The sequence below is a fragment of the Myxine glutinosa genome, chromosome 4, assembly GCF_964187855.1.
Source record: "Myxine glutinosa chromosome 4, kmMyxGlut1.1, whole genome shotgun sequence".
NCBI lineage: Eukaryota > Metazoa > Chordata > Myxini > Myxiniformes > Myxinidae > Myxine > Myxine glutinosa.
This window is the reverse complement of record NC_136264.1, coordinates 206,320,682-206,345,866: the sequence shown is the minus strand read 5'-3', so window position 1 is coordinate 206,345,866 and position 25,185 is coordinate 206,320,682. Positions and strand designations below refer to the sequence as shown.

The window sequence follows — 25,185 nt, the reverse complement described above, 5'->3', positions numbered from 1 at the left end:
GTTTCATGAATACAGGGGTAAAAGTTTGAGGGAAATTGAGTGTTGTGATTGGTCATGGGAGTTGTGTACACTTCACACTGCAACCCATTTACCATTTACCACTGCACTGACTCCAGAGCAGAAATCAAAATGTACTTTCTCTTAGGTTAACAAATCTGATGATACAGCAGAACACCTTTTGGAGCTTGGCTGGTTTACCATGAAAAGTCTACTTCCCAGTTTCCCTCAGGTGAGACCATCATTTTCAGGATTAAACCAAAGTATTGTGCTCTTCATTTGATGATATACAATAAAACAGGAGTGTCTGTCTGTCTGTTTGTCCATCCCCGAACTACTCCCTCAGTTTTGGGACTTGCCCCGCCAAACTTTCTGTGGAACCTTCTATTACAAATTTTCTTGTTATCTGAACAAAGTTTTTTGTTTTTTTTTTAGTTTTTTTTTGGATACAGGATCGATGCTCGTGAAAGAGCTAACATTTATCACACAAAAAAAATCAAACAGACACACAAAGTATATAATAAGAGGAGCGGTAGAATGACCGTGCAAAGTGCAGATTTCACGTGCAGAGCAGGATTTTAGGACCCGTTCGCTGATGCCGTCAGGTCCAGTTGCAGAATCAGAGTCGAGGATTGGCAGAAACTTTTCCACCTTGTCAGGAGGAAAGGACACAGAGTCCAGGAGCAGCTGGGTTTGACTGGGTACTGTGGGTACAGAGAGAGATAGGTTTGGGACACAAGATTTAGAGGCAAACACAGAGTTGAGGCATTCGGCTTTGTCATGTGCGGTGTCAGCTGTGTAGCCATTTGAGGTAAGCGAGGTGATGGAGGGGGAACAAACACCAGAAACAGATTTCACCAGATGCCACCAGGATTTGGAAGAGGGAGACAGATAAGAGAGTTCGGTCTTGAGAGTAGAGAGATAGTACTTCCTGGCTCTCCTGAGGGTGGACACACACTTGTTTCGGGCTTTGTGAAAGGAAATGAGATTGCCTTCTGTTGGATTTGCTTTCCAAGAGGCAAAGGCAAGTTGTTTCAGGGCAACTGCCTCACCACAAGATTCCGTGTACCATGGACGGGAGGAAGGGTAAGACAACTGAAGACGAGATGGGATAAATCTGTGCATGAGAGAGAGCAATTTACTTTGAAAGAATTCCCAGGATGAGTTGATGTCAGAGGTGGTAGAGATGGGAGACCAGTCCAGATGATTGATGGCTGCTTGAAGACCATGCCAGTTGGCCTGAGTGAAATGCCAGACTCGTTGATGCTGAGTAGGCTCTCTGAGAATGGTCAGAGAGATGTCCACTTTAAACAAATTAACAAATTAACAAAACAAATTAACAAACAAATTAGCAAAACAAACAAACAAATTCAGAAGTTTAAACAAATGAACAATGCATTATGGTGATGTAGAAATCTGATTGAGAATAATTCGAAAAATTTGAAAATGTTTAATTTCTCTAATTATAAGCGGAGGTTAAAACCAAATCAAATGACACTGAGCTTCATAGAGAATCGGAAGTGAATATTGCTCACGCCATATATAATCAGCAAGGTTGGTTGAAGTTGATGTGTGCTGACCTCCAATTAGATGGAAGATGACCTCCAGAAAATGATAGAGTGAACAGAGCAACACGGTGTTTGTGAAGTACAACACGTTGAATTTTGATAAAATCCGTCAGCGAAGCGACAGGTAGAAATGCCGTGTATATAAATGTGTATACGAGCATTCGTTGTTTTACGATAATTTTCACATTCATTTTCTCTCTAAATTATATATATACGTAGTTACCGGTGAGGGAGTGCACAGTGCTTCCATTATTTTCTGGTATGACACGTGTGGTCGGTAGTGACACAGTATGTCTGACTCTAACCCCCAACCCTCTCCCTGTCCCAGCCCCAAACCCTCTCTCTCCCTTATTTTCCTTTCCACATTTTATCTTCTTCGTACGAAATGTTTTCTTTTTTTTGTGGAAATGATGTGGAACTCTCTGTCTTCATTGTCCCTCAACCATCTATTGATTCAGGAGGTTATCCGTCCCCAGAAGTCTGTGGCACCTGGGCGGCAGCTGGCTCTTCGTATATTCAGCAGGGTGGGCCCTCCTGTGGGTGGCATCTCTGTTAAGGAACATTTTGAAGTGAGGAATCTTTCATATGTTTCAAGAATATGTTTAGTTTGAATTTTGCAAACAATTGTCTCACAAAATGACTTTCATCAAATAAGAAAGATGCTCAAGCCTCTTTCCACTCGAAAATTTTCTGTTACTCATGAATTTATAGGGAAGGTGATTGTTTAAGATTTTCTTCTTTAAGGCAAGGAAATCAATGCTTTTAAGTCTTCTTATACTTGCTTTCAATTTGTTTTATGCAATACTTGTGTTGAGAAAACCAAGAAGGCTAATCGCAGCTGCAAAGCTAGGCGGACAAACATTGAGTGCTTGTATTACAATATGTCAGGTGTTCCTGTTTCTTAAGTTTGCACTGAACTGTCACAAAATATGAAGTGTTATGAGGCAGTGCTGGTAATGATTCTGCAGCTTGTTAGTCCCGTACCGGTTTTACCAGATAGGACTATAGGTTTGCTCTCCGTCCATCCGTCCATCCCACCTGTGGTTTTTCAGACCTTTTCCCACACCCTTTAACATATTCAACTGAAACTGGTACATGGCTTTATTATGATAAATTACAGAACAAGTTCGAGTTTCGGGACATTTCATAATTTTCCCCAGAGTTATGCCCTTCTTGGACATTAATAATGTCCGACACATCGGTCGGGGCCATGTATTGAAAAGCAATTCTCACTTATGTTTTAAATACTGCACCTCTATATGATAGCAAACACGGCGAAAAACTTTTTACATTCCTAATTTATGTTTTGCTATTTGCCATAGTTGATCCAGCTTCGTGTTATACTTCAAATCGACTGATCTATAAATGAAGGAAATAAATGGGAAAATTAGCCAATTTGACTTGTACTCCGCATCGACTTGCAGACTGAAAGATACGGTACATTGTGATGACTTCACAATGACTTGCTTTTTGTAATTTTTTTTATTTTTTAAAATTGCACACAGACTTGAAGCTCGTGGAGGAGCTAGAACACAGGACAGACATGACGTAACAGAAAGAAACTGGAACAGCACTTGGTAGAGCGCATACCTCCACCAGGCTGAATAGTTTACATTTTGTATCCCACTGATAGGCCGGATCTGGATTCAGATCGGAAACAAAATCGAATGACTTGTTCTTGTCGCATAACGAACTCATCCACGTGGGTTTGTCATAATCATCAACAACCTTTTGAAATATCATGCCGTATATCGTTTTTGGCCCCATCACTCAATAGTGAAGAATCACTCAACAAATTTAAAAATTATCGTATCCGGATCTGGATCTTCACCAAAATCGAATCGATTTGTCATTGTCACACATGTCATTGTCACACATTGTCACACAAAACCCTGGTGTTGGGCTAGCGGCTAGGGTGCCGGCTTAGGATCCTAGGATCCTGGGTTCGAATCCCGGTCGATCGCTGAATTAACGCCAGGGGGGTTGACTCAGCCTGTCATCCTTCCGAGGTAGGCTAATTGAGTACCAGTTCACTGGTAATTCCCTGTTTGTCGTTAAAGGCGGCAAAAAGGGTTGGCGTCAGGAAGGGCATCCGGCCGTGAAACATTGCTTCAAAAAGGGGACCAAAAACAACAACAACAACAACCACGGTTCCCGAAAAAGGCCAACCCCCGCTTTGCGGGGAAAAATGACCTCTAAAGGTGGTTATTTATACACATGGAACCTGTTCACCAAGTTTCATCCGAATCCGTCCATTACTTCTTGAGATATCCTGGTCACAGACAGACAAACAGACAGGGGTGAAAACATAACCTCTGCCCACCTTCGGTGGTGGAGGTGGAGGTAAACAGTGGCAATATTGATGTGTGGGGAGAAACTCATCAACAGCAGGGCAGAGGGACAAGATAGAGAGAGACCTGGAAGAAGAAAGGACACAGGGAAGAATGAGACCAAGGGGAGGAAGAGGAGGACACAGAGGCTGAACATCCTGGGTACAGGTGCTAACTAACAGAAGTGGAAGGGAAAACTGGGGAAGAAGAAGCAGAAATGTAACAAAAAAATTGCCTTGGTGATTGGACAAAGTGGATTTGTCACTGCCGCAGGTGAATGTTGTCCCTCTGGATATCAACTTCACATTCCAATTCTTCAAGCGCATGATGGGATTTTTCTTTCCCGGGCGTGGGGAGGCAGAAGAGGACGAGGCTTCGGAGGACGAGGACAAGTCCAAGCTTGTCACAACGGGTCAGTTCCACTCGCGATTATTAACTTCCTCACCTCTTATGTGGCTGCTCATTGTGATCGTAATGGCCATGCATGTTTCGATTCTCATCTTCGTCACTGTTTTTCTTCATGTCCTCATCATGGTTTTGTTCTTTGAACGTGATAATGTGTTTCAGTGCTAGAATGAGATATGGGTTTAATTTTTTTTCGCTTTTTCACTGTATATTTCTTTATATTCTTAGCTGGTGTTTACGTCTAGTTTAGTTTGAGTGCAAAGCGGATGCGGACGGGCTTTGCATCTTGAGATTTTCTTCTTGTTGTTGTTGTTTTTTGGTCAATTCTCATGTGTTTGTTGTTGTTTTCCCTGCGTCATCCAATTTCAATGCCCATGGAGTACTCTTACCAGTTTTGGCCGTTCTGTTTTTCATCATGTGCCGCGAAGAGTTTTAAGTCATCCATATTCAGGAGGTGTGACTTTGTTTGTTCCTTTGAAATTTCTCCTCCTGGAGGTTAAATTGTCTTTGGCTTTAAGAAAATGGCAGGACATTGATCATCGATCTCCAGAGACTGTTTCCCTGGAAGATACCTTGTTGTATTTCAACATCCGGGATTTGAACTGTTCCTTCAAAGTGAAATCAGCCTGGTGTTTGCTTAGCGGTTAGGGTGCCAACTTGGGATCCTATGATCCTACGTTCGAATCCCGGTCAATTGCTGAATTAACACCAGGGGGGTTGACTCAGCCTGTCATCCTTCCGAGGTCGGCAAATTGAGTACCAGTTCACTGGTAATTCCCTGTGTGTCACAAGAAGCGACTAACAGGGTTGGCGGCAGGAAGGGCATCCGGCCATAAAACATTGCTTCAAAAAGGGGACCATGGTGCCCAAAAAAAGGCCAACCCCAGCTCTGCGGGGGGGAAAATGGCCTCTAAAGGTGGTTATTTTCTTCTTCTTCAGAGTGAAATCGTAGAAAGGTTGTGCTCTATCATTTGCATTTTTCATTCGATCATTGATTTTGGTTTAAATTTTTCCAATTTATTGCACTGTTCGATCCACGTGCTATTGGACGCCATGTTGTAGTCCATACGCGCTAGCTGGCAGTTTGATGTCTTTTTCTCGAGAGTTTTTGAGGATCGCTTTGTTGAGCAAGAGGCAGTCCATTGTTCCATAGCAGTTTCCTACATCCCTTTTTGTGATGCCTTCGGCCATTTTTGTTTTATTGATGGTTGAGATGTATCTTCTGTGATGATTGCTGTTCAAAGATTGTGTTTGTTAGTCAGCATGTTTAGAGGTGTGTTTTTGAGGTTGTTTAATTCCGATTTTGGCATTAAGAAGGTGTTGCTTTCTGTGAGTCATTCATCCATTGCCATTTTCTTCTCGGATGAGTTCAGTAAATGCTTGAGCATAACGCGTGTAGAGAATATCTCGCAGCTTTTGCCAGAAATTTCGCATTCTGTCTGGATGTGGTATCTTGTGCTCTGTTCCGTCCATCAAACTTATGGCTTATTCTCTCTAACACTTTACATTATCATCTTTGTTCATAAACATTTTTGTTCCTTTCACATTTCTTTATACTTTTTCATATTTCTCTTTATTCATTCTAATTCTTGCTTCTTCTCTTTCTTTATGTATCTGTCTTGGGAGAAGTGAATTCTTGCAGAAATGTTTCTGGAAGGTTCACTTGGCTGTGCTTAGATGGGTTTGAGGGTAGAGGAGTAGCGGGCTCGCGGCTGAAACCCGAATCCTATCCAGGTTCCTTCTGATGACTCCATCTTTGCTCTTTACTTCTTCTGGTTCCTCCTGATGACTCCAATGCAGTATTTGGTTTTCCATTTCACTGTGATCTTTCCTCGCAGTGTTTTTGAAATAGCTGCTCCCAAGTGTTTGCGTTCTCTTCTTGTGCACTTTTGTTTGGCATATTCCCGAGTCAAAATCACGATCCGTTTTTCTTTTGTTCGGGCAGTTTTTCAATCCAACATAATTCATGTTGTCAGAGACGTTTATGATCGTAGTGGATGGTGCAGATTTTACATTGTAACTTGTACTGAACGAGAGAACTATTGATTAATTTTATCTGCCTTTCTGCCTCCATTTCATGAATGTGTTCCTTTTGCTTAATTTCCCGTTTCCTTTTGCTTCTTCTTTGTTCCTCGACACCAGGCATCCCTCACAGGCATCACACTTCTGTTGCAGCCGACGAACCGCTCCCTCCTAGCCGTTTACAGGGTGCGGGAGGATTTCCCAGAGGATCTGTGATGAGACGCTCAATGCGAAAGACAGTTGAAGTATGAGTCCATGTTACAGTCAATGGATTGTTGTCTTGCATAAGGGGAAATACTACGTGTACAAAAAGCATGCCTTGTCTTGTTTATCTTTGACTTAAACTTTTCTCGGACCAATACATTTTAACAGTCGGACACCGCTCACTTGCACGGATGCATCTCGCCGACCGCTTCATCAGCAAATACGCAATGTAGATATAATATAAATTAATAGATATAAAAAATAAATAATATATACTATTGATAATATTTATAAACTAATATAAATAAACGTGAATAATGTTGTTCTACAAAGAATACATCAATAAAACTACACCGGCATGTGGTAGAGCGCAAACCTCCACCATGCTAAACAGTACGTTTTCTATCCGCTTATAGGCCGGATCTGGAATTGGAACTGAACCAAAATCTAATCGGCTTGTTTTGGTCACCTAACCAAGTCGTAATCCAAGTTTTGTCATAACTCGTCCATAACCTTTTGAAATATCATGTTATATATCACTATTGGTCCCATCTCGCAACGGTGAAAAATCACTTCAACAATTCTCGAATCCAGATCCGGATCTTCACTGAAATGGAATCGATTCGTCCTTGCCATAAACCCAACATGTCCACAAAGTTTTGTCCAAATCTGTCCATCACTTTTTGAGATATCCTGCTCACAAACAGACAGTGGTGAAAACATAACCTCTGCACCTTCGGCGTCTGAGGTAATCGGTAAATAATGGTACAAAATGGAAATGAACATTGGCCAAATACGCCACGATTCCAGCACAAGTGCAGTGCCCCTCCAATGCAGTTGATTTACATTCGTTTCGACTTTAGAGGAATTTAAATGTAACATGATTAAATGCAAAAAAATGAACATTGACTCTTACACTTTAAATCGTATGATACAACCAATTATATTACAATGCGAAGGTTCTTCCAAAGCAAGCCGTGTCGTGCAAACTATGTACGTACATGTGTGCGTGTGTTTGTTTAATTTTGTACCTGTACCTGTAGTTGGAGGAACAAGTACAATGTAGTTTGTACCTCGACACCATAATATGATGTTATACTTTTTCAAACTACTGAAACACAAGAACACATACTCGTCACACATTATTTGTTTTCTATGTACTACCGACTCGACAGGGCAATTCTCACCCTGCGAGGCAATATTTTGTTTCCATTTATCTTAAAATTTCAAAACATTTTCTTCCTCGGACTGCAATTCATTCCTCTTGTTCCCACTCTTCAGCCACAGACTGTGTTCGACGACATTGACAAGATGAAACAACGGGCAGCCAAGAATAACTCCTTCATATACATCAAGGTCCCACAGGTTCCACTCAACGTCTCATACAAGGTTCGTTTGTTATCTGTTCAGTTACTCTTGGTTTGTTTTATTAACCAATAAAAAAAAAAAATTGGAGTAACAATAATAAATTATTAACCAATAATAAATACAATTTATCTTGTCCCCTTCCTAACCAACCCATCCTCTTTTCTACATGTTGGTCACATGACTAGCACAGCTCACATCCCGATAATGCCTGCTCCTCTTTTCTTTTTTTTGGAAAGTGATTCTTTCTTAGAATTTTTTTTTTTTTTTTTGTATACAAGATCGAGGCTCGTGAAAGCTAACATTAATCAAACAAAAAGTGAAAACGTCACATAAAACACAAAAAATAAGGGGAGCGGTAGACAAGATGGGGAGAAAGGGGGAAGGACACAAACACAACATTTGAGAGCAGGGACATCGGGAGAAATGTGGGAGGGGGATGGCTTGGGGGAGGTGGGAGAGGTATAAAACATATGAACACTGCAAGGACTTCCAGGAAAGAAGTTGGAATTTCCAAAAAAACAAAAAAACAATCATAGTTTAGTTGAGTGTGCCCGGTGAAGAAGCCAAATTTGGCAGACTCTCCCCTCCCCCATATTCTCACCAGTTCGTTGATGGCCACAGTTTTTTTTTTTTTTCAACCTTGATAATGGTGAGGAGGTAGGGAGAGGTTGCCAGTGGTTCCAAGTCCCAACGCATGACACCTGTTCTTTCATCAACAGTGTCATCCTGGCGATGCAGTGAGTGAATAAACAGTAGCGGTTCTGTCAAACTCTGGTGACAGACGGATGTGCAACATATTAAGTGAACTTATTTGTGGGACATTTTATCAACTTCTTCAAATTCTGATGGTTTACTCTCACAAAGATACATGTCCTTCCTCCCCAAGTTTGCTTAATCTTCTTCACTCTTGTGGCTTTGCGTTGATGCTCCATGTAGGTTTTATGGTACCAAACTCTCTGCATTGTTATTTGAATTATTTATTACTTGTTCTTCGCTCCACTTCTCCCATAACACTTTTTTAATGATTTGTAGTGATCTACGGCTCATGGAGGAGTGTGTACACAAATCCCATAGAAGACAAAGACATTACAAGACAAAATTATACTTGTACATGAACTACGATGATGTGCAGGAGACTGAAAAAAATCAATACACAATAGGATTTGAACCTGAAATCCTGGCATCATGAGCCACGTGTTCAGATGGCATTTTAAAAATATAATCTAAATTTAAAACTGAAACAACATGACAATATACTACCATTAATAGTTAGCTTTAGGGAGTAATAGAGTACTGTATATGATTGTTATGCCTCCGCCGACAAAGTCGCTGAAGGCATTATGTTTTCGGGTTGTCCGTCCGTCCTTCTGTCCGTACGGGCTAAACCTCGTTTTTCTCAGCAACCATATGTCCGATTGAGACTAAACTTTCAGGGTAGGAGTGACACCCATGCAGAATGTTTTTATGATAATTGTGACGTCATAGGTGAAGTGGTATACCAGCCAAAATGTTTTAATCGAATTCCTTATCCTAAAAATCTGAAATTGCATGCACATGATCTATGACCCATTTGTATTGCAATATTAAATTTATGACATCATATGACATGGTTTGGCATGTCATAATAAATTATGTACATGTCAAAAATTTATGTACACAAATAATAATTTATGACATGGTTTGGCAGCCATTTTGGATTGAAGGAAAATATTAAATAATTATATCTGAAACCGCTCACCCGATCGATGGGAAATTTTACAAATATCATCTAACAGCACTGTTGCATATAGTTTGAAAATTATGATGTCATAGGTCACGTGGTTTGGCAACCATCTTGAATAGAAAAACGAACATTATCCAATCAACACAAAACTTCACAAACGTGGTCCACTACCCATACATATGCAGAGTGATGGCATCTACCCGTTGTGGGACTATGTGGAGGCATATTGGTGACACGGTCACATTGTTCTAGTTGAAAATACTGTTGCATTTATTGGACAGGGCATTAGTTAGAATTTAAGGGCTTAGCACCATTCGTTATGTGTCGTTATAGAACTCGTGCCGCTGGTCCTGTCTCTCCCACACATGCATGCCACTCATCGTGTCTTCTGCCCATGCGTGCCACTCATCATGTCTTCTGCCCATGCATGCCACTCATCGTGTCTTCTGCCCATGCGTGCCACTCATCGTGTGTCTTCTGCCCATGCGTGCTACTCATCGTATGTCTTCTGCCCATGCGTGCCACTCATCGTGTCTTCTGCCCATGCGTGCCACTAATCGTGTGTCTTCTGCCCATGTGTGCTACTCATCGTGTCTTCTGCCCATGCGTGCCACTCATCATGTCTTCTGCCCATGCGTGCCACTCATCGTGTGTTCTGCCCATGCGTGCCACTCATCGTGTCTTCTGCCCATGTGTGCCACTCATCGTGTGTCTTCTGCCCATGCCTGCCACTCATCATGTCTTCTGCCCATGCATGCCACTCATCATGTCTTCTGCCCATGCGTGCCACTCATCATGTCTTCTGCCCATGTGTGCCACTCAACGTGTGTCTTATGCCCATGCGTGATACTCGTGTCTTCTGCCCATGCGTGCCACTCATCGTGTGTCTTTTGCCCATGCATGCTACTCATCGTGTCTTCTGCCCATGCGTGCCACTCATCGTATGTCTTCTGCCCATGCGTGCCACTCATCGTGTCTTCTGCCCATACGTGCCACTCATCATTTATTCTGCCCTTGCATGCCACTCATCGTGTCTTTTGCCCAGGCGTGTTACTCATCGTGTCTTCTGCCCATGCGTGCCACTCATCCTGTCTTCTGCCCATGCGTGCCACTCATCGTGTCTTCTGCCCATGCGTACCACTCGTCGTGTCTTCTGCCCATGCGTGCCACTCATCGTGTCTTCTGCCCATGCGTGCCACTCTTCGTGTCTGCTGCCCCTTGCGTGCCACTCATCGTGTCTTCTGCCCATGCGTGCCACTCATCGTGTCTTCTGCCCATGCGTGCCACTCATCGCGTCTTCTGCCCATGTGTGCCACTCATCGTGTCTTCTGCCCATGCGTGCCACTCATCGCGTCTTCTGCCCATGTGTGCCACTCATCCTGTCTTCTGCCCATTCGTGCCACTCATCATGTCTTCTGCCCATGCGTGCCACTCATCATGTATTTTGCTCATGTGTGCCGTTCGTCCGGTTGTCCTGTCATCTACTCATTCTGTTGTCCGCTCATCTTTTAATCCTCCTGTCAGTGCCGCTCATTCTTTCGTCCACCTGTCAGTGCCACTCTTCATTTTGCCCACCCGTTAGTGCTGTTCGTCCTTTTGTATGCCAGTCAGTGCTGCTCGTTCTGTCATTCTACCGTGGCCGCCTGTGCCATTTGTGTAACCCATCCTGTCGTCTGCCCATGCTGCTCATTGGTCCATCAGCTACCGGTCTCACGAGGTCCCAGCCTCCCACAGACTCACACTTGCCTGTTTTTCCTTTTGAATGCAGACTTTATTCAGACAAACTCTGCAGACAAACATGCAGACAAACTTTATTGCGTAGTAAATTATTACGTTGTCTATCTGTGTTGTCTAGTGCTGGGATTTATTTTTCTGTTCTCTCCTCCTGTCTGTTTTAATAAAATTATTATTTGTCAAAGGCTGCCTGTGTGTTTGGTTCTGCCATATTTGCTGCGCCAATGTTTGGGCTTGGCATACCTGGAGGATTAATTTCGGTTTAATTATAATATTGATAACTGGAGTGATTTCGATGTTTCTCAGAGTACAAAGTGCATACTCTGCTCGGGTACAGCTCTGTTCTACATGGATTAACGCATGGTTAGCTTCAAACTCAGTCATTCAACATGTACCGTCTCCATGTCAGCTGCGGTTTTGTTTGTTGAGCATTTGGCGTGATGCCATACACTCGACTATACTTTTGAAATGTTGGTACACTAACCAATAATTATTAGTGTAGCCAAGTGTAAGATGCCCAGGCCCTCCATTCCCCTTCATACCCACTGCACCCACTTCCCCCCATCCCATACATATATTTTACATTTGATACTTCCACTTGTATCCTGACTTGTGTCCTTCCAATGTGGTTCTACCCACTTATTCAAGGGGAAAGCTCACCGCCATCTCATTTCATCTTCCATCCCCATCCATGATCCTCTCTTTCATATAATACCAACTCCTTCCTGGAATTTCTCTTCTTCGAGCAGGTGCTATATGAATGTGTTTCCCATGGCCAATTGTTTCCCACAGTCTCACATTTGAATGTGGGTCTCAATAGGGTACGCCTCAACGCTTTGTCACCTTGAAATCTATACACATGTTATTTCCTTGTTTGTTTTCACTATAAAATCGTTTTCTTGTCCATAATGGTTTTTCATAAAAGTTTATAGTTATTCTTTTTCATTTCTGAAATATTGGTGAGATGTTTTATGATCGCTCGTTTTGAGTTTGCAGGATGTCTTCTTTATCCAGGGTGAAAAGGAGAAGAATCTGGAGGACGTGAAAGACTTTGTGTTGGTGCTGCCATGTTTGGAATATCACAACTGCACTTGGACCTGGCTGGACCTCGCACTCGCTCTCAAAAGAGACACTAAAAAGGCGCTTTTTGCTCAGGTCAGCGGAGTATGTCTTTCCTTTTCCCATTACCAAGCCCCTCTTCGCTTCCAACTCTATTCTCCTTGCATACCCCTTCTTTACCCTTTTGTACCCTTCTCCGTTCGTCCTCACCTGCTTATAATTATGCATGGAATGCAGTCCTCCCCTACTGGACCGGATTATATTAACGATGCGCCGTCAACTCGAGCTATGCGAGGGGCATATTGCTCACCCCATCACTTTTAATTTGCAGTATTTGTAAAATATAGATCACACCAGCAAAACCAAAACTTCCGAGGAATCCCAATGTGCATGAGCTGGAGAATGTCGGCATGCAACTTAAACTCGAAAATGAGATTGCAGAGTCGGTGAGCAAAAGTGTGTTCGAAGGTGACGTTGACCATCAGCGGAAGCATTTCAGTGACCCATCAATCAAATTATGATATGGAGATCTTGAAGGTCTTAGATGTAAGACGAATCACAATTAATGTTGTCCAGGAAAAGCTTCGAAGAGTCGAGGCATAACTACAGCATAAAATGAGAAACATGAAGATTGAGTGGTGGGACAATAAGGCTGATGAGCTCCAACGTCTTAGTGATATGAACAACATGAAGTGGCTTAATGCAGAGCTAAAACCAGTCTATGGGCCTACATCCTCAAAAATGATTCCAGCCATGAATGCTGATGGTTTGTCTTTTTTTTGTTTTTGTATACAAAATCGAGGCTCGTGTAAGAGCTAACATTAATCACAAAAAGACAAACTGACACATAAAACATACAATAAAGGGAACAGGAGACAAGATGGGGAGAGACAGGGAAGCACACAAGTACAACATTTGAGAGCAGGGACATCGGGAGATCTGTGGGAAGGAGGGGGCTTGGGGAGAGTTGGCATGGGAACAGGGGGGGGGGAGGGTGGGAGAGGTATAAAACAAATGGACACTGCTAGAACTTCCAGGACAGAAGTTGGTATTTCAAAAATGTGGTTCCGGGGTGATGTTAACGGGGGAAGAAAAGATCAACGTTTTGGATGGGGGAAGAGAAGAGATGGTGGTGAACAGCTGTTTTAAAGACCTGGAGGGAGGAGTGGGATTGAAGGGAGTGAGGGAGTTTGTTCCAGAGGCAGGTTCCCTGAGGGGGGTTCTCAAACTCTCACATCCGAAGACGACATTGTCAACCGTTGGACGAAAATAATTTCAAGCCTATTAAATCACCCATCCACTCTAAGTGCTGATGCACTGCAAAGCCTTGAACTGCCACTCCAAGAAGAGACAGGAAGCATACCAACTGTGGTGAAATTGTACCAAAGTTGAACCCAGGTGTGGTGCTCCCTTAAACCGCTGGGCGGTGTCTATAAGACCTCGGACGTCCGCGACTCGAGGCCACTCCTGCAACATCATTATACAATGCCATGTAGAATTGAATGGTACGTACCCGCCTATATTCTAGGTTTGCTTGCATTGACTGATATATTCAATCTTTCTCATATGATGCCTAGATCCTGACATGTATGTTGCATGATGTACTTTACAGGATGATGTACAGATCTGATTGAGATTAAACCATACATATGGAACAAGTTGTGGATCTGGTTGATTTCCACAACACTTAATCTCAATCAAGATCTTCGGGAATGGCGGGACACGAGTCTGGCGATGGCCGGATGAACGCTGATCTCAGACGAGCGTTTCCCGACATTCTCCATGCTCCTGTGCGGCCCACCTCGGAGAAGAATGACCAGCTGAGGGCCCATTGAGCTAGCTCCAGCCACGGAGCTCCGACGACTCTCGCTGCCGGTCTACCTCGACGGGACCGGATGCGCAAGCATTTTGCGGAACCGCGCCGTCAAAGCGCGAACTGCTCTCCTGGGGCCCGAACGCCGGAGCAGGCGTGACGGACTCCGGCAAGGCGCCTGGTGAAGGAGGCTACTGGGAAACGTCCTGCGGCCGCAACCTCGTCGGAACGACGGACCCGCTTGGCGCCGAAGGTACGAGTCCAGCCTCGGTTGCTCGAAATGCTAACGGCTCCGTCCGAGAGAATCATCCTAGATTTGCGTGCCTCGGCCCGAGATGAGATTCCCACGCGAGTGATCACGACTCCCATGTCGGCCATGCCTCCACACGGCCGGCACACTCCGACCACTCGCTACTCGGTGGAATCGCCTCCTCCGCGCGGGCCGGCACACCCCGACCACTCGCTGCTCGGTGGAATCGCCTCCTCCGTGCGGGTCGCGCACTGCTCGTCGGGATCACGCCGTGCCTCACACGGCCGGCTCACCCTGACCACTCGCTGCTCGGTGGAACCACCTCCTCCGCGCGAATCGCGCACTGCTCGTCGGAATCACGCCGTGCCTCACACGGCCGGCTCACTCCGGCTGCTCGGTGGAATCACCTCCTCCACGCGAATCCACTCGCTGCTCGGTGGAACCACCTCCTCTGCGCGAATCGCGCACTGCTCGTCGGAACCACGCTGTGCCTCACACGGCCGGCTCACTCCGGCTGCTCGGTGGAATCACCTCCTCCGCGCGAATCGTGCACTGCACCCATCGCGTGCAATACTCTGGGAGGCCGACGATTCCGATCGCTGCTCGGAATCACCTCCTCGCCGCGAAGCCGCACGTAGCTCCCTTCGCGGGCCCTACTCGGCGAGGCCGGCGATTCCTATCGCTGCTCGCCGGAATCACCTCCTCACGCACGAATCACGCGCTGCCCCATCGCTGGATGGCATCCTCACTAGGCACGACGCGCCAGTCGCGCGCGCCGCATCTTCGCTGGATGGACCCCTTCTTCACGCGAAGCGCATGCGATTCCCCTCGCTGGCACTACTCTGTGGCCCCGTTGCTGCTGGTTGGAATCCCACCTACGCATGGCTTCTCAGCGAGGCCGGCGAACACCGCTGCCCGGACTCGCCTCAACGCGTGAGGCTCGTTTGGCTCCACTCGGGGACTCGCCGAGCATGGTCTTCCTAAACTTTCATCTTCTTCCGCTGTCATAACCTTAATAAACAATCTTAAAGGGTTCTAAGGGGTTCACGGCACTCGGGGATTTGTGACATGTGATTTGTGAAATGTGATTTGTGTTGGCGTGATGTATCGTATCATGCTAGATACCGTTGATAACTACCGCACTGCTGCCGCTATTCCCCGCTTCAACCCCGGACAAACCCGGCCTGAAAGCCATCGAACGAGACGCTACTTCAGGCCGTGCAAATTATTGCGGCCCAGCGTGCTCGCCCTCTCGTCTCAGCGTGCCACGCTGGCTCGACAGGCTGAGGACGACTTTCGGTTTCGCCAACGAACCCGCACGTGCCCGAACCAATTGATGACGTCACCGACTAATCACGCGTTTGCCCTACGACGTCATTAACGTAATTGCGTGCTTTACGCGATCTCATCATCGGGGATTCGTTTACATTTCCATGTACCTTGGTAAACTACGTACCAAATGTCCTTTACGTAAACTACGTAACGCGGCGCTACCTCAAGGTCGCGCACCCGCGCCGTTTAGGGAGTACACGGTGACCTCGTGAAATGGTGACATTGAGCGAAGCGCCCGACTCCCTTGTCTCCTGCGCAAGTAACGGGGGCACCGTACTGCCTGCTCGCCCTTGACTCTGGGCTTGTTGTTTATCGGACAGAGCTCTTGGCTCGTATCCACGCACATTTCGAGACCGCGAGACGCCTCGTCTGATTCCATTTTCCCTCTGCCCCAGACTGACTGTGACTCAGACTGACCCAGACTGTGAAGGTCGTCTGACATCGGTATGCAGCGCGCCGCTGCAACCTCGGTGGGGGGGGGGGGGGGTGGGATCCCAGGAGGTTGGGCAATCCATCCGCGATCCGGATGCCGCGATCCGGATGCCGTTCGGTATAACGACTCCCACCTCGCCCCTTGTGGGGACCCAGGATGACGTCCATGGATGTCTTTGTGTCTTTGAGTGAGTCTTTGAGTCCATGGATGGTCGATCCGAGCCATTCAATGAAGGCGTTGAATGGATGGATCGGTCGGACATCCGTGGATGGACAATCCATCCGGGACATCTAGCATGACAATCATCTCAACATCTAGACAATCCATCCGGGACAACGCTGAGACAAGCAAGGTTTGTCCAGCCGGGACTCTCTCTCGGTTTGTGAATGGGACAATTCAATTCGCTTTGAATGGGACAATCCTTCCATCCGGGGCATCCTCTCGGTAGCCGGTATAGCCGATCTTCTCCGATCCTCCGAGCGCTGTACAGCAGGACAGGATTGCCATATGCATCCCGGAGGTTCTGCGCGCTTCGCTGGAGAGGCGCGTTTCGGTCGTTTTTGTCGTCCATCCGGGACGTTCTCTCGGCAGCCGGTAAAGCCGATCTTCTCCGATCCTCCGAGCGCTGTACTGCAGGACGGGATTGCCGTATGCATCGCGGAGGTTCTGCACGCTTCGCTGGGGAGGCGCGTTCCGGTCGTTTTGTGCGTCGTCGTAATCAGCCATGCCGGTCGTCCAGGCAGCCTTCAGAGGCCGCTCGTGTCTCGTGCAAAGGATCGCTGCCAACGGTAGATTCACGTGCCGAAACAAGAGTTTGTAATGCGTATGAGCTGCCGTCAGAGGACGCTCGAGTCTCGTGATTCAACAGGGCCGCTGCCGGTGTCGAGTAACTCTCGTTATGGCTCTCATCGATTCTCTCCCTCGGCAATTCCATGACATGGACCTAACATGGATCGACCATGTACCCTTGGGAGCCTAGGCAGGTACAGACTGCAATGGACTTACTGTAATGGCCTCCTGTCATGTCATCTTACTTACTGTTACAGCTTACTGTAATTCTTTACTGTACTTGTTTACTGTAATTCCATGACATGGACCTAACATGGATCGATCATGTACCCTTGGGAGCCTAGGCAGGTACAGACTGCAATGGACTTACTGTAATGGCCTCCTGTCATGTAACCTTACTTACGGTTACAGCTTACTGTAAAGAGGCTTACTGATTTACACATGTGTTGCCTTGCGACGAATGGACATTCGCTCTTCGCCAAGGTACAACGTATCCTATCTCGCTACTGTGCCGACGACCCCGCTGTAAGACTAGACTATTGTGACCCACGTGACCGTCCCTCCCTTCGCCTGATACACCCCTGCCTGAAGCAGTGAAGGCACTGAGGTGCCCCTCCGACACCTGCCTCCAGCGGCTACTCCGAAGCAGGGGGACTCCTGGCTTGGGGATGTCGTACCCGGTAGTTTCCGACCCTGTGTTGGCCGGGTAATTTCGCCACCCTGACCGCTATGGATGGACCGACTGACTTTATAGGGAAATATGTCTTTAACACCCCAATAATAAAATGATGACTTCCTCAATCCATTAATGCTGACGCGCACTCGCTTCCTGCCGAGCGGCAGTATAGTTCTAACGGTGGGGAGAATGTGGTGAAATTGTACCAAAGTTGAACCCAGGTGTGGTGCTCCCTTAAACCGCTGGGCGGTGTCTATAAGACCTCGGACGTCCGCGACTCGAGGCCACTCCTGCGACATCATTATACAATGCCATGCAGAATTGAATGGTACGTACCCGCCTATATTCTAGGTTTGCTTGCATTGACTGATATATTCAATCTTTCTCATATGATGCCTAGATCCTGACATGTATGTTGCATGATGTACTTTACAGGATGATGTACAGATCTGATTGAGATTAAACCATACATATGGAACAAGTTGTGGATCTGGTTGATTTCCACAACACCAACTATGGCAGAACTAACTGTCAAGCGCACTAAAGGAATGAAAAATGTGAAGGTTCCAGGATTGGGTTGTGTTCCATCAAAAACTCTTAAATATGGGGGCCTCTCTCTCATGATGCTGCGTTTCTTCAAGCATTGCTGGAAGATGGGAAAAAATTATACAGGCGTTTAAAAAGGCCGTTATTATCGCCATTTACAAAAATAAGTTTGACCAAGCAGAATGTGCACATCATCTGGGTATCTCTCTTGTTACCTCTGCCACCGAAGGTGGACGGAGGTTATGTCCGGAGGGGTTGGACCCCTGTCTGTGTGTTACTTGCGAAATTTAAGATTCGCAAGTATATGAGTTGGTCTGGTCTGTTATTCTGTTTGTCTGTGTGTACGTCAATCGCCCACAGGTCACAATTTTAAACCCATCTTTACGAAACTTCACCAAAAATGGTAGAGTTGGTCATAAGAACCACCTTTAGAGGCCATTTTTCCCCACAGAGCAGGGGTCTCTTGCGACACACAGGGAATTACCAGTGAACTGGTACTCAATTTGCCGACCTCAGAAGGATGACAGGCTGAGTCAACCCCCCTGGCGTTAATTCAGCGATCGCCCGGGATTTGAACCCTGGATCCTCGGATCCCAAGCCGCATCCTAACCGCTAAGCCAACACCAAGTCATAAGGAAGAAGCCTATTGATTTTGAGGTGAATGGGTCAAAAGGTGAAGAGCACATTGTCAATTTTCAATCGATTCAGTTAATGTCTATGGATACACTGTATAATAAAACTGAAAAATACAGGTGGACCGTGAAGCTTTATTGAGGTGAAGTCTTGGTTGACCCCTGTGAGTATGTCTATTAATTATGTACTGTTTGAACATTAGTTGGACCATGAGTACATCTATTAATTATTTATTATTGGACCTTGACTAAGTCTATTAATTACCTCTATTAATTATGGACTATTGGAACATACCTTTTAGACATGTAGACCTTTAGAGCCCTTACACCTCCCTTTAGATTCCTAAGACCCTGTAGAATCCGAAGACCCCTAAAAGACCCCTAAGACCCATTTTATCTGCATTAAGATGTCACAATGACCCGTTTTATCTGCATTAAGATGTCACAATGACCCGTTTTATATGCGTTAAGATGTCACAATGACCCATTTTATCTGCATTAAGATGTCACAATAACCTGTTTTATCTGCATTAAGATGTCTCAATGACCCGTTTTATCTGCATTAAGATGTCTCAATGACCCGTTTTATCTGCATTAAGATGTCACAATAACCTGTTTTATCTGCATTAAGGTGTCACAATAACCTGTTTTATCTGCATAAAGATGTCTCAATGACCTGTTTTATCTGCATTAAGATGTCACAATGACACGTTTTATCTGCATTAAGATGTCACAATAACCTGTTTTATCTGCGTTAAGATGTCTCAATGATCTGTTTTATCTGCATTAAGATGTCACAATAACCTGTTTTATCTGCATTAAGATGTCTCAATGACCCGTTTTATCTGCATTAAGATCTCAATGACCCGTTTTATCTGCATTAAGATGTCACAATAACCTGTTTTATCTGCGTTAAGATCTCAATGACACGTTTTATCTGCATTAAGATGTCACAATGACCCGTTTTATCTGCATTAAGATGTCACAATGACCCATTTTATCTGCATTAAGATGTCACAATGACCCGTTTTATCTGCATTAAGATGTCACAATAACCTGTTTTATCTGCGTTAAGATGTCACAATAACCTGGTTTATCTGCATTAAGATGTCACAATAACCTGTTTTATCTGCATTAAGATGTCACAATAACCTGTTTTATCTGCATTAAGATGTCACAATAACCTGTTTTATCTGCGTTAAGATCTCAATGACACGTTTTATCTGCATTAAGATGTCACAATGACCCGTTTTATCTGCATTAAGATGTCACAATGACCTATTTTATCTGCATTAAGATGTCACAATGACCCGTTTTATCTGCATTAAGATGTCACAATAACCTGTTTTATCTGCGTTAAGATGTCACAATAACCTGTTTTATCTGCGTTAAGATGTCACAATGACCTGTTTTATCTGCATTAAGATGTCACAATAACCTGTTTTATCTGCATTAAGATGTCACAATAACCTGTTTTATCTGCGTTAAGATGTCACAATGACCCATTTTATCTGCATTAAGATGTCTCAATGACCTGTTTTATCTGCGTTAAGATGTCACAATGACCTGTTTTATCTGCATTAAGATGTCACAAGAACCTGTTTTATCTGCATTAAGATGTCACAATAACCTGTTTTATCTGCGTTAAGATGTCACAATGACCCATTTTATCTGCATTAAGATGTCTCAATGACACGTTTTATCTGCATTAAGATGTCACAATGACCCGTTTTATCTGCATTACGATGCCACAATGACCCGTTTTATCTGCATTAAGATGTCACAATAACCTGTTTTATCTGCGTTAAGATGTCACAATGACCCATTTTATCTGCATTAAGATGTCTCAATAACCTGTTTTATCTGCATTAAGATGTCTCAATGACCTGTTTTATCTGCATTAAGATGTCACAATAACCTGTTTTATCTGCATTAAGATGTCACAATAACCTGTTTTATCTGCATTAAGATGTCACAATAACCTGTTTTATCTGCATTAAGATGTCACAATAACCTGTTTTATCTGCGTTAAGATCTCAATGACACGTTTTATCTGCATTAAGATGTCACAATGACCCGTTTTATCTGCATTAAGATGTCTCAATGACCCATTTTATCTGCATTAAGATGTCTCAATGACCCGTTTTATCTGCATTAAGATGTCTCAATGACCCGTTTTATCTGCATTAAGATGTCACAATAACCTGTTTTATCTGCATTAAGATGTCTCAATAACCTGTTTTATCTGCATAAAGATGTCTCAATGACCTGTTTTATCTGCATTAAGATGTCTCAATAACCTGTTTTGTCTGCATTAAGATGTCTCAATGACCTGTTTTATCTGCATTAAGATGTCTCAATGACATGTTTTATCTGTATTAAGATGTCTCAATGATCTGTTTTATCTGCATTAAGATGTCACGATGACCCGTTTTATCTGCATTAAGATGTCACAATAACCTGTTTTATCTGTGTTAAGATGTCACAATAACCTGTTTTATCTGCGTTAAGATGTCACAATAACCTGGTTTATCTGCATTAAGATGTCACAATAACCTGTTTTATCTGCATTAAGATGTCACAATGACCTGTTTTATCTGCATTAAGATGTCACAATAACCTGTTTTATCTGCATTAAGATGTCACAATGACCTGTTTTATCTGCATTAAGATGTCTCAATGACCTGTTTTATCTGCATTAAGATGTCTCAATGACCTGTTTTATCTGCATTAAGATATCTCAATGAACTGTTTTATCTGCATTAAGATGTCTCAATGACCTGTTTTATCTGCATTAAGATGTCACAATGACCTGTTTTATCTGCATTAAGATGTCACAATAACCTGTTTTATCTGCATTAAGATGTCACAATAACCTGTTTTATCTGCGTTAAGATCTCAATGACCCATTTTATCTGCATTAAGATGTCACAATGACCCGTTTTATCTGCATTAAGATGTCACAATGACCCGTTTTATCTGCATTAAGATGTCACAATGACCCATTGCACATTAACTAGAGCTGATGTGAGTCCCACTTTTGATTCGCTGTTTACATGAAATGATATTTCTAATTTTCCCAGGCCATCAAGGAGAAGTTTCGTCGGAAGACCATTGCAACAAGCGAAGGGACAACACTAGGACAAGGAAGCGAGGGAAGCGACTCTCACGTAGAAGAGCAGGACAAGGCCCGGCTTCTCTTGGGAGAAAAGCTGAGTTCTGCGGACAAAGGTGGTGGGCGGAAGGGCTTTTTCTCTCGCAAAAAGTGACAAAGATCCTCCAAAGTAGACAGACGGTGAACTTGGAATTTTTTGTTATATGTGGTGTGGATGCGAGTGTTCGATACAATGAGTGGAGGCGATATTCCCGTGAACAGTGATTGAGCCAGAATCCAAGTGGAGGACTTTCTAAACGTTAATATATATATATATATATATAAATAAATAAATAAATAAATTGATAAATTGAGCAAAGTGGGTCGATTTTGGTGTGGGTCATGTTGATAGATTAGGATTCTGGGGGGAGCTGTGGTGGGGTGGTAGGAGAGTTAAACTTTTAATGATTAGGAGAAAGCTTGAATGGTGCGACCATTTTGATGATGTATAGTATTGATGTGAATGTTATTGATGTCAGACAAAATGCTATTTTCAGCTCAGGGGTTGTGACGGTGTATTATCAGCCAACGCTGTGCAGTCACAAAATTTATCTTCACTGTTTTAACCTTGTTTTGGTCATAGCATGGGTGTGGCTACGGTTTGTCATGCTAAGTCGTGTGTGTGTGTGTGTGTGTGTGTGTGTGTGTGTGTGTGTGTGTGTGTGTGTGTGTGTGTGTGTGTGTGTGTCTCTGTCTCTAGGTGTGTGTGTGTGTGTGTCTGTCTGTCTGTCTGTGTGTGTGTGTGTGTGTGTGTGTGTGTGTGTGTGTGTGTGTGTGTGTGTGTCTCTCTCTCTCTCTAGGTGTGTGTGTGTGTGTGTGTGTGTGTGTGTGTGCGCAAATGTGTATCTATCTCTATGTGCGTGTGTCTATCTGTGTGTGTGTGTGTCTGTCCGTGTGTGTGTGTAAGTGTGTATCTATTTCTGTGTGTGAGTGTCTGTGTCTGTGTCTGTGTGTGTTTGGTGAGGCTTCTGAATGATAGTTTGCTTTCTTGTATGAATTATGAGAAAACATTTAAGCTTTAAGTGTTGTAAGAGGCTTGTGTAAGATGCATTAAACCATTTTATTTCCACAAAAATGGGCATTTTTTCTTGATTTCATTGTCAGTTATTCTTGAATTGGAATATTTTCTGCTGGAACACATGAGGATTGCTTTCTGTGGAAGAAAAATGAATATCAAAGGAGCTCAGGTAGTGGGACGTAATCATAAGGTAGTATAGGTAAGGTAATTATAGGGTGAGCTAATCAAAATGTAGGTAGTGGGGTGGTAAATAAGGCACATGTACACTGAGACCCTGAGTACCTATTTACAGTGTGTCCAGCGTCTGCAAAGAAAAGAAAGATGGATAGGCCCACAACTTTCTTAACGCACGGATGCATGGAGCATTGGAGCTCACAACTCACACCCACATCACACTTTCCAACAGCCTCGTACAAGAGATGTGTGGCTTCCCCTTGCATTGTGCGCTCGATCCTCCCGGCGTGCACTCCGGTCGAACATTGGGAACACTCACCAACATGCACAAGGCATTTGTGCAACGTCTTCTTATGTCTCCATTATGCCTCCACTGATGAAGTCGCCGAAGGCATTATATGTTCGGGTTGTCCATCCTGTTGTCCATCCGTCCGTGTTAGGTTTTTACGTCTGTCCGTGTTGTCCAGTCAAACTTGGTACAAGTATGTATAATTATGTAAAGATGAACTGATTCGATTATGGGGTCAAGAGATCAAAGATGGGAGGTCAAAGATCGGAGAAAATTCTGATACCATGTTGACTTGTAAACCAGTGATGGAATTTTGACCAAACTTGGAATAAGTATTTATTATGATGCAAATATGAACTGATTTGATGTTCGCACCAAGGTGTCAAAGATCAGAGCTCATGTCAGGTAAAAATGTTGTTATCAAGGTAGGGATATGAACTAAACTAAGTACATGTACCATGATACAAATGTACAGATTAGATATTGAGGTCAAATGGTTTTGAGATTTTCGGTCAAAGTTAGAGGAAGCAAAGACCTAATGTGGGCGGAGGCAGATCTAATGACATTGTGATGTTGAATTATGTCTAGTTTTTTTCCAGCCGGTCCAAAGATGTGCGTTCCGGAAGCGGTAGTCATAACAAGAGCTCGGTGTACACTTACTCTGCACAAGGGTCTAGGCAGCACACGTCAGCGTTCCACGGCCAATGGCAGTATTGTTACGGATTCGTCACTTCCGTTGTGGTGGTTTGCATCCACTGTAAATATTTCTGATTCCATGTATTATTATTGTTGTCATTTAAAGGGAATAGATATTTCTATTTTCAAAAGTTAAAAGTTAATGTTAAAAGAAACAGGAAACCGGATCGGGAACCGGACTACGAAGAGGAAGAAGAGAAAAAAGGGCGGAGCGAGTGAAGTCGGACAAGAAGCGAGTCGCTTCAAGGTCCGGGGCGAACGTTGTCGAACGAAAGTCGCTAGTGAACTTTTGAGGTTCCTGGGAAAGGAATTCCTGCGACCGAGTTGATATCGCTGTGACTGATCAACCTGCATGTCAGGTTTGGCGTTGGAATCCGAGGAATCATCGTCGTGTCGTTTCGACCCGAGTATGGGCCGTCGGCCATTTTGACTCGCGCAGGACTTGTGCTTCGCTCGCAGTTTCGTCTCTTTTCGACCATTTCACCGCATTCAGACGTCGATCTGGGGCGTGTGTGTGACGTGGCTTTTTGAAGGTTAATTCGTCCATACCCGAGGGTGTGATCTCTCAGTCGCCTGTAGGGTGCCTTTGGATTTCCCAGTCACCTTGAGGGCGCCTTTGTACAGCTTCGGCTGTGTGACTGTACGTGCCATCCGCACGGGATTCTGGTCTCGATTGGACCTCGTTCTGGCGATCGCTGGAGCGAATCAACTTCGTCGTGAAGCCGGGAATAAGAGACATTGGGGAATGTTCTTGTTTCACTCACTTGGAGCACAGTGAGTTATATATTACAAAACTGATGGTACCATCATAGGATATATTGATTGTACTTTTGAATACTATTGTTGTTGTACTGTTATTCTTGTGTGATCTTAATACAATATTTGTTTGTGAGTAACAATTGGGGTGGCTTCTCCATTGATCTTTGACACACAGAATAACACATTTTTCTGTCGTGACTCCTCTCGGGGCTCG

At 44.3% G+C, this 25,185-nt stretch overlaps 1 protein-coding gene across 1 annotated transcript; it reads left to right on the top strand.

Annotated features, from left to right (window-relative positions):
* Window positions 1-149: 149 nt before the first annotated feature.
* LOC137425660 (bridge-like lipid transfer protein family member 2) lies at window positions 150-23,110 on the top strand. The gene is made up of 7 exons (XM_078776939.1): window positions 150-229; window positions 2,024-2,134; window positions 4,169-4,307; window positions 6,443-6,567; window positions 7,808-7,915; window positions 12,366-12,506; window positions 21,965-23,110. Exons 1-7 carry the CDS (start codon window positions 200-202, stop codon window positions 22,148-22,150), a joined length of 840 nt encoding a protein of 279 aa, XP_078633065.1. The 5' UTR covers window positions 150-199; the 3' UTR covers window positions 22,151-23,110.
* The last annotated feature ends 2,075 nt before the right edge of the window (window positions 23,111-25,185 follow it).